At 38.2% G+C, this 14,475-nt stretch overlaps 1 protein-coding gene across 2 annotated transcripts in view; it reads left to right on the top strand.

Moving 5' to 3' along the window:
• The window catches only part of TRAPPC9 (trafficking protein particle complex subunit 9), a 450,475-nt gene that overhangs the window by 29,520 nt on the left and 406,480 nt on the right, over positions 1-14,475 (top strand). For both annotated transcript variants that reach the window (XM_059482105.1, XM_059482097.1), the window contains 2 exons: positions 9,238-9,364; positions 12,866-13,011. In XM_059482105.1, coding sequence (XP_059338088.1) covers positions 9,238-9,364; positions 12,866-13,011 — 273 coding nt within the window. The remainder of the gene's footprint in view (positions 1-9,237; positions 9,365-12,865; positions 13,012-14,475) is intronic.

The following is a 14,475-nucleotide window of genomic DNA, read 5'->3' as shown; positions in this document are numbered from 1 at the left end:
TGTTTGCCATTTCTCCAGCCTATTCTCATAATGCTGCTCTTCTTTTTTTTTTTTTTTTCCTGTTTTTTATATTTAGGTTAGAGGAAACAAGATTATAAATATTACAAACAAAGACATAAGCCCAGAAAAGATTTTGAGGTGTAACTTGCTCAAGTCATGAAAAATAATAACTTCACACAGAAGCAGGAAGCCTGCCAGAACTGAAAGATAATTGAGGTATGGAAAGAGACACTCAGGGAAGATTGAGCTGTATCAGAACATTTGGATCAAGGTTTTCTGTTTAGGAAAGAAGATTCCAAGGCTGCTCCTTCCTCTACAGAGAATAAATCTGGGAAATTATTTTGAAATGTAATTAGAGGTGGTTTATGGTGGGGAGTGATCTGAACTGTAAAATGAACAGTAATAAATTTCAGGTACCAGATAAGGTTCAAAGGCACTAAAAGCATTTTAATTTTAAACAGCTGAATTACAGTTGCAGGTAATTTCTTAAAGTGTTTTTATCCTCACTTTAGAATTACAAATGGCAAGTGCATTGCTGTGTTTTTGTAAGAGTTCAAGAGGGATGGAAGTTCTTCCAACTGATATATCTGTGTCACAGTCTTCCTAGTGACCCTGGCCACAGCAGTGATTGTTTTTACAAGATTCATCACTCCCCCTACACATCTGTGGCCCCCTCAGTACTGACTAAGTGACCCTGGTCATGGATGCTTCTCTTGAAGTGAGGTAAACCAAATTCCATCCTTTGAAGCCCTCTGGGCTTCAATAAATTTGGCTCAGTACTGGTTGCATTATAAGAAGCTCTGGTAAATACTGGTAGGTATGTGGATGATTGTGATTTAATAGGAAGAGGTTGGAGCATCTTTGAAGCCTGATTTATTGTCAAGGAATGATGGAGCACTGAAATGAGTGTGATTTAGTTGATATAGTATTCCTGAATTAAAAAAAAAACCAACAAAAACATTTATGAGTATGTTGGTTCATTAATGATTAGAAGAGATAGAAACAGTAAGTGAATGAGTTTGGGGTGCTGAGAAAAGAGATTCCCAGCCATGTACTCAGCAATAACCAAATCATCCCTGTATTATCAACACTTTTCAGCACAAATCCCAAAACACAGCCCCAGCCCAGCTACTGTCAAGGAAATTAACTCTACCCCAGCCCAAAGCTGCACTTGTCAAAGCAGATGTCAGCTATTAGCAAACTGCACAAGTGACAGTATCACAATTTGTTGCCAAGCCAAGGTTATTTAGAATTTCTAGAGTAGACTTGATTGTGATGATGTTACTTGAGAGTGGAGGATAAGAGATCCTGTGTTGGACTCCTGCTCTTCCAGAGTCTGCTGGTGCTGTCCCAGGTAATCCCCAAGCTCTGCAATGAAGGCACAACTGCTCTGCTCTGTTGCTTCTTTTGTTCTGCAATGCTTAAAATACTTTAAATTGCATTTAAATTAGGGCAGCATAGATCTGTAGTGTGTAAATTCATTTTTGGAAAGGTAAATGTTACTGACTGCAAGGGGTAAAGAGAATGATGCTTTAATCAGACTGAACAGAGAATTTAGTGCAAATTAAAACTTGATGTAAACTTCAGAGTTACAGTGAGGTTTACTTTACTGACACTGATGAACTGGTTTTAATGCACTGTGTTGTATTTCAGCTGACAAAGACCTGCAAGTTGGTTTTGCCCAACCAATAAACCTTTCAAAAGGGAGCTACTTTGGTTGGTCTGGTAATATTCAAATTGACTGATTTCAGGATGAAGATGGAAATCTACAGTGTAATTACCAGGGAATATTTATAGCAGCCTGGGTAGTTCTTAGCCATTACTTTGAAATATTTCACAGCTTCAGCTTAATGCCATATCTTGCCTGTGTACTTATATATAAATAAGTGTATGTGTGTATATGTATGTATAAAAATGTAATTAAACAGACTTGTCTCCTTGTGTGTTTGATGTATAGCAGTGGCACAGTGTGGTCTAAGAATGAATATATTAAAAAAAGCCTGAATGGAAGTGCTATCTGATGTGTTGGAATAAAAGACTTGGGAGATTTTATTTGAAGTAGAAGGAGGCTTCTTAGAAGCCAGTTAAGTTTTATTCATCATGGCACTGTGACTTCTGCCGCTTTTCATCTGCTTCTGTGTTTTCATCAGTTCTGTGCTGTCAAACTTCAGCACTGCTGTGTTCCTGCTACACTTCTTCACTTCTTCCTGCTTTTTTTAACCCCCCACTTTAGAATGTCTCCCTGGAATTTGTGTTTTGTAGAGACAAGCCAACTTTTTTAATAGCTTTGCTCAAACTGCTTTATTAAGTGGGTGTAATTTATTTACCTGAATTACATGTCTTTTAGACTCTGATTTTTTTTGAAAGTTTGAATGAAATGGAGTAAACTAGCAACAGGAATAAAAGATTCAAATTCATTTGCATAGCACTAAATATAAAACACAACAAATTTTAAATTCATATGTTATATGACAAAAATAATGTACTGTGAATCAAATATTTAGCATTACAGACCAGCCTGAAAGTCTCACACAGGATCTATCTTTGCTTAGACTTGTGTGTCAGTGAGGTACAGACAAAAACTCCAGCCAATGCCATAGCCAGATTCTTAGGCTGTGATCAGCAGATCAATTGTTACAGTAAAATAGTGCTTTTTTTATGGCAAAAATTTGCTATTAATTCTTTAAGGTCACTCATGAACAAAATGAAGTCTTTGAGCTTTAGTCCAAAATTGCTGTCTTCATGTAGGTACCTCTGATCTTGAAGAAATGTGATTTCCCTCAATTAATTGTGGGAAAATATACAGGTGTGCAAATGGAGGCACATTGCAAGGTTTTTATTCCAGGAAAAAAAAAGAAATTCCTTTGGGGAAGAGCTACTTCAATTGGACAGATGAAGACACGAAGAATTTGTGCTGTATTATTAAGTGCTATTTTTTTTTTTTTTGTACCAAAGGAAGCTATTTTAGGAAGTGCTATATTACTAAACTTCAAATATATTTTATATGACATTTAACAGACTCAATACGGCTCTCTCACCCTAAATTCAAATTAAAGCACTGGAGTCAAGGCTGCTGTTGAAATTGGCAGTTTATATGGAAAAAGAAATATCCATGTTTAAAAATGGATCATCCCTGTACCTCAGTGAGCTCCCCATGTGATGTCCATTGGGTGGGATTGGATGTGCCAGGGGAAGATGAGAGGGGTGGGAGTGATACTGGAGAAATGTTTTTACAGAGGGATGGGAAAAATCAACTGTACATTTGGAGAGAGAGCTGACATGTCTTCATTTTAAATTTTCAGCCGGTTTCCCAGTTTTTTCAGCAATTTAACCATCCTATTCTGAAGCAAGTTTAGATCACTGGTGGAGGCATTGAAGTTTTGAATCCTGATAAACCTTTCTGGCCAAATTCCTGTGCATAACAGTACATTGGGGAAAATGTTCTGCAGAAATCAGTGTTGTTCCTTCCATCCTCTGCTTCTTCCACATAAAATCCAGAATCAGATGTGTTTATCAGTTACACCATTGTATCTGGGAATATTTACAAAACTTGCCTTGCCCATAAGCAGCTTTGCAGCAGTCCTGAACTTCATTTATTGTTAGAGAAGTTATCTATGTCTAATTTACTCCACTTTTTGTAATGGTGGGACTCCTGGTATTCCTTAACATGAAAAAATTAGTATTGATTTCAGTGATTTATATACTGATTTTGTGAGTACAAAATGTATTTTTTTAGTATTGAAAGTATGCAGATATAAAGTTCTGAGATATGATGGAGAACCAGACACTGAAATTTTGATGGTGTCTTTTATGAACTGTCTTTCAGCTATGTCAATTTTTCAAGTCAGGTTTTAAATAGAAATATTTGGCTGCAAACTGTGTATGAATTTTATACAATTATTAAAACCCTTGGAAGGGTTTTATAGGTAATGGAAGACTGTGATGTGTTTAGTCTCCTCCTATTCTTTGTCTCTGTGGCAGTCTTTTTAGAAGTGGAAAACATTCTGCTTCTAAAAGACAGCTATTTTTATTTGTGTCTAAAATATTTTCTTCCCCTTTCCACAAAGTTAGTAGTAAATGAGAACTTATTTTTCAAAGATGAGCTATTACACAGCCAGTAACTGAATCCTTTGTGTGGGTGGAGTCAGTCTCTGATACAGTTCATGATGCTCTGTTCATGAAAGCAGATCTAACTCTCTCATAGCATAGATTAATTATTTTCTTCTAGTTTCTGCTCTTCTCTGTGTCAAACAGTGAATTTTATTAGTCTCTGCTGTGTTTATTTAGTGATTTATGTTGCTTGATTTCTTAAAGAAATGGAATTCATACTCTCTGGTGGCTGCCAGTGCCTTTCTCCCTAAGAAAGCTTTGGAGTCTGTGGGGAACACACACATTTATTGCAGCAATGGGATGAACCCTCAGGGTTCCTGTGTTCCTGTCAAAGCAGCTTGTTCAAGTAGGAGATTTCTGAGCACTTTGAAGTTGTGCTTACCTGCTCCATGTATTTTTCAGAAAAATATGAATGGTAGAAAGTAAATGTAGAAAGTGCCATCCCCCAATGCCTGTCAGGGTTAATTGGGTGGAGAAGCAGAGGGTGCTGCCTGCAGGGACAGGAGCTGCTCTGTCTGCTCAGTTCCAGCCCTGGTGATGACAGTGGATTCATCCTGCAGGTCCTGCCCAGGTGCTTTGCTCACACCTCTGGCTCTGTGCTTGGGGAAGGGGGATACCCTGAATACACAAATGTGGTGCTCCCTGCCCAAACCAGAGCTCAGGCACTGCCTGAAAGGCTGAGGAACTTTGCACACCCCCTGCAATCTGATTAACTGCAGAGTAAAAGCTGTGTGGTGGTTGCTGTCTGTGAAAAATCAATTCCTACTGCAGCTTTTGTGAGGGTCTTAATGTATTTTGTGGCCTTTTTGAAATTCTTTAGTTTAAAGAGTATACTGCATTTTCATGGCAGAGTGAGACTGAAGATTTCCCTGGAAGTAGACATGGACTTCTCTTCTCTAGGGCTTACCAAGCAATTCTCATTTTGTGTGGGTGTGTGAAGGAAATAGCACAGAATAGTCTGAGTTGGAAGCAACCTTAAAGTTATCATCTCTGCTTTGGGCAGGAACACCTTCCACTGTCCCAGGCTGCTCCAAGTGTCGTCCAACCTGGCCTTGAACACTTCCAGGGATGGGGCAGCCACAGCTTCTCTGGGCAACCTGTGCCAGAGCCTTACCAGACTCAGAAAATAGGGTTTTTTTCCTAATATCTAATCTAAACCTGCCCTCTGTCAGTCAGAATCCATTTTCCCTTATCCTGTCACTACATGCTCCTGTAAAAAGTCTCTCTCCATCTTTCTTGTACATTCCCTCCATGCACTGGAAGGCCATATTTGTGTTTATGGGTGCAAAAACTGCTTTTCCTCTTTTTTTTTTTTTTTTTTTTTTTTTTTTTTTTTTTTTTTTTCCTGTCATCAGACTGCCTTTTCTTTCTTGTTATATATTTCTGTTAACTCATTAAGGAGATGTTTGAGTCTGTCCTGAGAGAGCTGGGTCAGGACTGCTGCAGGAGCTCTCCTCAGACTTCTCCTTTGTGACCATTATTTGATGTCTTCAAGGGAGGAGAAAGCTCAGCCAGCACTAAGCACCCTGGGCAATGAGGGGTTTTGTTAAAATGTTGATTCTGGGCCTATCACTGAGGTAAAATTGGAGTCAGATGGTGTTGAGCTATTTGTTTTCAATATTTTAGTGAGCTCCATAAGGAAATGAAGTTGTTCCAGTGGGATTGGTGGGTCAGACAGGAAATGTTCCCTTTCTTTATTTCACCTGGCTGTAGATTGTCCTGCAGGGTTCACTGTGACTTGATCAACACAACATCAGCCAGTTGTTGCCAAAGAACAAATGTTGCGGTTTTGTTCTTTGCCTTGGGTAGTGACTGAACCCAAGTACAGCTATTTTGAATTTCTTCAAATATTCAAGAGCACAGTTACAACAATTGTGTTCTTCCAATTTTCTGTGTTATCTGCCAAGACATGAACTGCTGTTTGTGTTACACTGTTAAATCACAGTTACTGAAGTGCTTAAAAACATCAGTCTATAACTGACCTTCTGTCCTGTCCTGGTCTGATTTTTCAATGGCTCCATTATTGTGAAATATTGCTCCACAGGACTGTGAAATGAGCAGAAAGTCTTGTCTTTTTCACATGTAGTAGCTTTCAATCACTAATGGTTTCTGACTGTGCATGTGAGGCTCTCAGATTTTTGTGTTCTCATGTTAGAAGAAGGTTTGAAGCAGCTTGGACACAAAAACAGTGCTTGTTATGTTGAGGTGAAGTAGTTGAGCAATGAAATTCTAAGAGTATGGGTGGGAAAAAATGGCAAATTTTTTGGTTGTGAGAAGCAGTCAAAGCCAATTTGGTATGAAATGGGGAAAATGCAGTGGGGTTATACTGAACAAACTGAGCAGAATGTGCTCACATGCCAGTGCTGCCAGAGGCTTTGCTCAGCTTTATTTGGTTACAGCCATTCTGTGATCCTGAGCTTTCAGTCAGTCTGGAGAGAAAGTGAGGGCAAAAAAATTGTGAACATAGTTAATCCAGATGAGAAAATAAGCTGTCACTCCTCACTCAATAAATGAGTCTCTAATACCTACACAAGAACATCCAGTAGTGCTCCCAGCTGCAGGACAGGCTTTTAAAGCTGTTGAGGTGAATTCTCAGGTCACAGGATCAAGTGGTGATTGCCTTCCTGCTGCATGAGCATGAAGGCACCAGGTGGGTAAAGACCTCCAAGAGCAGCTGGTTTTTGTCTCTTCAAAAAGGTAACTGCTGGTGATAATCACAGAAATCTCCTCACTGTGGGTCAGGAGTGAGGTTGAGGAGTTCAGTGGTTCCTGCCAGGAGGTTCTGTCAGATCAGGATGTCAGGCAGCCAGAAGCTGTGAGAATTCAGAGCTGCAATCTCTGTAGCAGGTTTGTCCTGGTTTTGACAAGGTTTTTGGCAACCATTAAGGCACAGAGGTCAGGGAGCTGAGGTGCTCCTCGAGGGAGAAGGTTCCAGTGCTGGGTTTCAGAAGTGGCTCTTGGGCAGGATTAGGCAGCTCTTTTGCATTGTGAATGCTTCCCATGGTGTCCTGCTGATGTAGATTCCTTCAGCATCTTGGCTGAGATGTGGTGCTAAGAAAAGGGAACTGAGCTGCTGGCCTGGCATGTTTAAAGCTGTGTTTCACACCACATCAACATGGAAAAATGGTTTGGTTTGGTTTTTTTCTCATGGAAAGCATGGGGAGCTGCTACCAGGAAATAACCATAAGATTCAAAAATCTGTAAACAAATTCTTCTTGCAAATGGCAGCCTGCTTTCTTTGAGAACAGTAACTGGCAGTGTTTCACACTAGGGAATGAAAGGCAGTGCTCTGGCATGGCAGACCTTTGGTTTCAAGCACAATTAAGCAGATGCTGAAGCATTACCTTCATCATTCCTGGTAGCTGTGAACATTTCCATCTGGGTGGATTCTGCTTGCACTGTGTGCCCCTGCTCATAATATGGCAAATAACCTGAAATTTTGATGGTAATACTCAGCCTTGAACCACTACAACTCCTGACTGTGCTGTGCTTCTCTGAGTCTGTATGGATGTCTAATTAATGGGATTTTGGGAGCATTCCCTACAGGCAATTAAAAAGTGGGGAATGGCTCAGTGAAACACAGACATGAGCAAGGCAATTTGTCAGTTATGTGCCATTAATTCCATAGTGAAGGGGATTACAATCAATGTTGATTTGCTTTGAAGGAGTGTGTACTCCTTGTGGCTGTAGAATTCACAAACTGAGCTGGATTGGTGTGGGCAGCACAAGCATTGCTGGATGTTTGTGCTTTTCAAGGCCCAAGATGGTGTTTTGGGCAGGCTTTGGTATTTTTGGCACGGTTTACAGGATATGTTTCTTTCCCATTTTTCTCACTCCTCCCTCTCACAGCTGCTGTGAGCATTTTTTACCCTTTCTTAGATGTGTTCTCTCAGCATAACTGACTGGGCCAGCTCTGGGCAGCAGCAGGTTTGCTTTGGGGTTGTCTGGAATGGAAATACCCTGGTGCCTTCACCCAGAGGCCACTCCTTGCTACCAAAACCTTGCTGCATACCCAGTACACCTCTAAGCAGGTTTTTCTGGTAGTACTACTACTGATAGCTAACTGTTGTCACCCTTCCATTTCCTATTGAGTTTTATCATTGAGTATTTAGATATTTTAAGTATTTTCCTGACACAGTTTTGATATTGAATAATTATTTCTGTTGGTAGCACGTACATGGAACAGCCTGGTGGAAGGTCAGACATGGAACAGTCTGGTTTAGTGAAAAGTGTCTCTGCCCATGGCAGGGGGGTTGGACCTTAAGGTTCCTTCCAACACTCTTTGAATATTCACTTTTAAACAAGATCTTTTCAACTGCCTCGTTCTCCCCTCTAAACAAACACTGCCAGACTTTTCTCTATTTGCAGTCTTCCATTTCATCAGAGAAATAGGGAATCATACAATTGCAGAAAGGTTTGGGTTGGAAGGCACCATGAAGATAAAATACAATTTTGTGTTGAGGCTTTATATTTCCAAAGAGACTTATTTTTTTTCTGGAGACACATTTTATGTATTATTGAAAATAATTGCTGGATAAAACTAATATGCAATCATTGTACATTCTTGAAGATAACCCAAATAATATATATTTGTTTGAATGTTCTTGTATTTTTAAGCAAAACCAAAGAAAATCTTTCTTTACTGTTGTTATGATTTAGTAGCATAACACAGTGTAATTATTTTGAAGATTAGATAGTTTTCACACAAGTTAACATCCAAAGTAATTTGTTTCTCTTCATTGCCTTTGATATTATTTAATCTAATATTTCAGAGCAGTCTTTGTTCCCATACAATGCTATTATTAATAACCTTAATATGTGTGAGGCTGATTGTTTTGTTTGGATATATAGATTTAATAGGTAGAATGGTAAAAAATTGTATTTTGACAATAAAAAACCCTAACAAAAAGTAGGTATAGACTGGCACTTGAAAAATTCTGAGAAATCCAGAAGACTCTTTTGCTTAGGATCACTTAATTATATTTGATCCATCTGTCGAGGTTGAACATTACTCCAAGTGCTGAATGCAGAAATTAGCTGGCATGCCAGTTTTATTTTGTACAAAAAAAAAGGCTATAGTCTCAATTAAATGTGAGTTTGAAATTGTTTTCCACTTTTATTTTCTAGAAAAGAAAGATGTCACACAGAGCTTGGAAAGCTACACGGCAAAGTGCCCTGGGACAATGGACGTCATCACTCTTCCAGATGGTTTGAAGCTACCTCCTGTTCCCTTCACCAAATTGCCTATTGTGAAGTAAGACCAAAACACAATCTTTAGCTTTTTCACAGTACCTGTCAAATTTTAAAGGATACTGAAAGGATGCAGTCATCTCACTTTATGCATGTGGATCACAGGAACATGGAAAAATGTCAAAATGTCAAATTGTTTTGAGAAGCTCTTGATCTAAAATAGAGCCTTTGACCAGAAAATACTTTGTGGCCTTTAGTTTCAGAAAGAGAGAAGTTTTGTTTTTTGAAGAACTGTCCTTCAACAGTTTCTTATTCAATTGAAGGAAGCTATTTTGCTGCAGCTGAGATTTTAGTTGAGTACTTGATCATTTCAATACTGAAAGTCCATGAGTTGGATGCAGTTTTCATCCACAGAGCTTGGAACTCACCTGGAAATGGTGCTTTTTGTACCTCTCCCTTTCCAGATGCTGCATTTTCAAGCTGGGACCTTCACTGGCCTGTTCTAAATCTCAGTTCCATTCAGGCACATCCTGCAGTCAGGCCAATGAATAACAACTTGTTCAGGTTGAAGCCTGGCATGACATTAGAGAGAATCAGAGAGAGAGAAAGTAGCCACTGGGTATCAATAATAGAAGACTGAAAGGGAATATTTTCTTTTTGAAAGAAAGACAATTCCAATCCAGAAGAGGTATGTTGAATAGTGAAGAAAATGGAGGAAATACTGATTGAATCCTCCTTCATGGGAGTAATGAATGTAGTGATAGCATCATAGAACCATGGTATGATTAAACTTAGAGAAGACCTTTGAGGTGATCAAGTCCAACCATCAACCCAGCACCACCACCACGTCCACCATTCAACCATGTCCTCAGATGCCACATCCACACATTTTCTGAACAGTTTCAGGGATGGTGACTCCACCATCTCCCTGGGCAGCCCCTTCCAATACTTAACAACCTTTTCCATGAAGAAAATTCTTCTAAGACCAAATTTAAACCTCCCCTGGTGCAATTTGAGGGCGTTTCCTCTTATCCTGTCGCTTGTTACCTGGGAGAAGAGTCTGGAAGAAGAGCCCAGTCAGAACTCTGGCAAGAGATTCCCAAGACTTCAGTGGGAAAGACTTCATGTCAATTAAAATGTTTTTTATGCTGAGAGAAGGGGACAAACATATCCACTTACATTATCTACTTGTCTTGACCTGGCTGTGCTTGGAATATTGGGAATAGCTCCTGTTTTGCCATGGGGCAAGGAACCCAGCATCAACTTTATTTAACATTTAAGGACTGCTGCTCCTCTCCTCCTTCTTGTCTGTTAAAATTTCTATAAAAGCCATAGTAATAAAAATTTGTGCTCCAATAAAATGTTAGTTGAATTTAGATATAAAGGCTCTGGTTCCATCTGCCCAGCAGATCTGGTGCTGTAGAGCTGCCCAGCCCATTGGAACCAGCTGTGCTGCTGGACTGCAGAGCTCTCTGAGCTAGATCGTGCTAATTTTTGTGACATCAATTATAAATGTGTGGAAATGTCATTTTGATGAATGTTGAATAACCTCAGCTTCTGATTCAATCCATGTTAGAGCCCTGTAGAAACACACATTTACTGATGGGGATGACTTCTGTTTACTGTTGGCATTTCATGGTCTACGAGTTTTAATCCATTTAATGTGGGGTGCTTATTTTGGCTGTGAATTTCTTAATCAAAATACTGTCAGACATGGAAATGCCACAGTGAAATAGGAACACAGTGGCAATGTTACCTTTTCTCCCCAGTACTTTAAAGGCAATAGAAGAGATTTGGCAAGGCAAAATCTTTATATTTTATTACTCATGTTCAATATAAAATCATCATCTGGTATTTTCTCAGATTAAATAATGCACTATTCCCATTTTTATAATTTACCTATGTTAAAGGTAATTGTCTTACTAATATATTTAAAAGCAGAAAATTTTCTTTCTTTTTAGTACTGCTGCTTTTAGTTGTCTTTACACATTTTTCTTACTACTTCAAATTGACTCAGTGCCATTTTTTCCCCTTCCCTCTGTTTACTTAGTGTAGTGAGATTTATTAAAAAAAATAATATTTTTCCTTTCCCATCTAAGCAAGGTTGTTTTTAATTAACATTTTCCAAATACAGGATTTTGATCCTCTGGGTAGCTAGTGAAATCAGTTAGTAATTCTTAATTGTCACTCATTTGCATTCAGTGGTGTCAGGCCAGGGGACATGACTGAAGCTTTTCACACAAAGGTATTACAAATCTGCTCTCTTCTATGTCTGACCTGTGAGGGTACAGCTCTCTGATACATGTTTGAGGAACATTCCTTCCACTGTCATGCATTCAGGTAAAGCAGGTTATCCACTAGTATTTATATAATAACCACGAAGGAGCCAAAGCACTTTCCTCTGTATATAAAATAAAATTCCTTTTTATTACCTCTACATCAAATTCAGTGTTTGTTTCCTCAAATAAGTATAATTCACATTTTTGCTTTAAGTTGCATTCTTATTTGTAGAAAAATTCTATAGAAGAAATTTTAAAATATGAAATATCAGAGGTATTTTACAGTTTCCATCTTATTCCTCAGGCTCATTGTCTGTAATTTTACATATGATTTTGATGCTGACATTAACTATCACCAACATGTAACATATGGATGTGATTTATTTCTTGTTCAACGCACTTTTAGTGTTATTTAGTAATTTCTTATCAGGTGTTTTTATTCACAGAGAGAAGTTGTCAGTGTAGTGCTGCTCTCACAGCTGCATTATTTTTCAGCAGAAACACATTATCTTGGTTTCTTGAGTGTGTCTACTTTCTATTAGTGTGATACTGATATATCTGTTCTTTGCTGTGCTGAGTTCCTGATTTGAAGTAATTAGGTGTCCTACAGGTTTATAGAATGCTGCTGATTTTACTGAATATCCACCAATTTATTGCTTATTCTTCTGCCCACAATTTAGTCTTTACTTTCCCCTGAGCATTGATTTCCCTGCATGGCATTGTAGGAATTGGGCCTAGCAGGGATGCAATCTAATAGATCATTTGTTTTCTATTTGTAATTTGCTTTCTGGTTGTTTAACAAACCCACTCAAATTTCTGGGACATTTTCTTCTTTCCAGCAGCAACTCTGCATTTTCACCGTATTAAAATCAGCTTTATTCACTGTGGAGAATTTTCTTTATTTGTCTTGCCCAGTGAAATCTTGTCTGGATTCTAGTTTGGGTTTCAGTTGAATATTTGGCTGCTTTCTGCACTGGCATTGTGGTTCAGTCTGTACTCAAAAATTAATAGCTGGATTTCAAATCACTGTTTTGGCTAGTTTTGGTTTTGTTGTTTCTAAAGAAGATTTTTTTTCTTTGTTATTTATTTTCTGAGAGCTTTCTGAAACTGCAGTTTCCTTGGGTTGATGTTTCTTCCTTTTTTATTGTAAATGTTTGCTTCAAGTGTTCCATTTCAGGTATTTTATTCTCAGATTGGTATTTCATATTTATCAGTTCTTTTTTAACACAGTCACTTGGTACAAAATAGAATAAATGAAATAATTACAAATTATTTTTACTCACCAGATCTGTGAAGCTCTTGAACCTCCCAACCAGTCTCCGACCTCACAAAATGAAAAGTTTACTTGGTCAGAATGTGTCAACCAAAAGCCCCTTCATATATTCTCCAATTATTGCTCACAGTCGTGGGGAAGAACGAAATAAGAAAATAGGTAAGAATAATTTACAGTATTTTCTGTTCTTTTGTTAAATTAGAGAATCTTCTGTGGTCAAGGAAAGCAAACCTGAACATTGCTGTCTTTCATTTCAGATAATCAGTATTTTAGCCTCAAGTCCTTAAGGAACAAATCTTTTTTTCTCTGGGGCACAGTTTCATATTCAAAAGAGGAATAAAGTCTCATATATGGTAATACTGATTTTTCAAGAAGAGATAAACTAGTTTTATTTCTTTCTCAAACAAAAGAGAATTCAAGGAAAACTTAGTTCTGACATGCTCTGCTTGGCAGCCACCACAATTTCAGTGCCCTGAGGAAAATGCACTTTTGTGGTTTTTCCTTTTCCTATTCTGATTTAACATAAACTCAGAGTGATGAACTGTCTGATTGGTCCCTTTTACTCAAGGACAGGTCAGCCCGGAAAAGGTTTTATACCCTGTTAGGAATATTAGTAATTTTCTTTTTATAAAGATTATAAAGCCTTTCAGTGCAGTAATTGTGCCATTGGAAAAAGATTAGAAGTTTGTTTAAATCCTGGATTAAGTTACAAATATTGGTAGTTCTTTTTGTGGCTTTTGTGCCTATCACATGTGGTAATTTTTACCAGAGGCATCAGTGTCAGCACAGAAAAGATTTATGTGACTGTGGAACAGAACTGATTGTAAAAACTTGAGAAATTTGCAGGATGTTTTAACTTGGCTCCTTGTTCATGTGGACTGTGCCTGCCTGCAGGGTCAGTTCTCCAAGAATCTCTGTGGTTTCCTCTTTCCAACAAAAATGGGCTGAGCCCCTCCTGAGGACCTGGTTATCAATAAGGTGAAATCCCTCACCCTGAGAAGAACATGCACATTTTCCACTTGAGTTTATGGTGATGTGTATTTTCAATAAACAGCTGAAACAGGAACAGTTGGGATGTGCAGAGCAGGGATGATGATCTGGCAGTTTCGGTGCACTTGGCTCAGTGTGACTTTGCTGCAGCACTACTTTGATTTCAAAAGAGAAAGGCTAAGAAATTAAAAAAAGATTAAGAAGAATTAAAGGATAAATTGAAAAAAATGTGCATGTAGGGGAACATCTTAAAGTGCTCTCTTGATTTCTCTTAATAATTCATTGAAAGTTTAATTAATATTAACTTTTCACCATTTAATCTCTTAGCTATACTGTGTCGTGTTTTTTTCATTTAAATAAAACCTCATTCCCAGTTTTGTCACATAATTGTACAAAGCAATATTGTCATTCCTTGATGGGTACAAAAGGAACCTGCATTTTTGAACTGGTTAGCATTTGTTTGGTGCTTTGTGTACCGTAAGAGATTTACATTTTACACTGAATATTCTTCTTTTAGGTTTTTATTTAGCCTAAGGAGATGTCTGATTGCTTCTGATCCTGTACAGCATTTGTCTTTTGAAGTATATAAACACTGCAGTCCCTGCTAAAAGCCTCTAATGTTTCAAAGTTCAG

This window comes from Ammospiza nelsoni, chromosome 1 (genome assembly GCF_027579445.1).
Source record: "Ammospiza nelsoni isolate bAmmNel1 chromosome 1, bAmmNel1.pri, whole genome shotgun sequence".
NCBI lineage: Eukaryota > Metazoa > Chordata > Aves > Passeriformes > Passerellidae > Ammospiza > Ammospiza nelsoni.
This window is presented reverse-complemented; position numbering and strand designations above follow the sequence as displayed.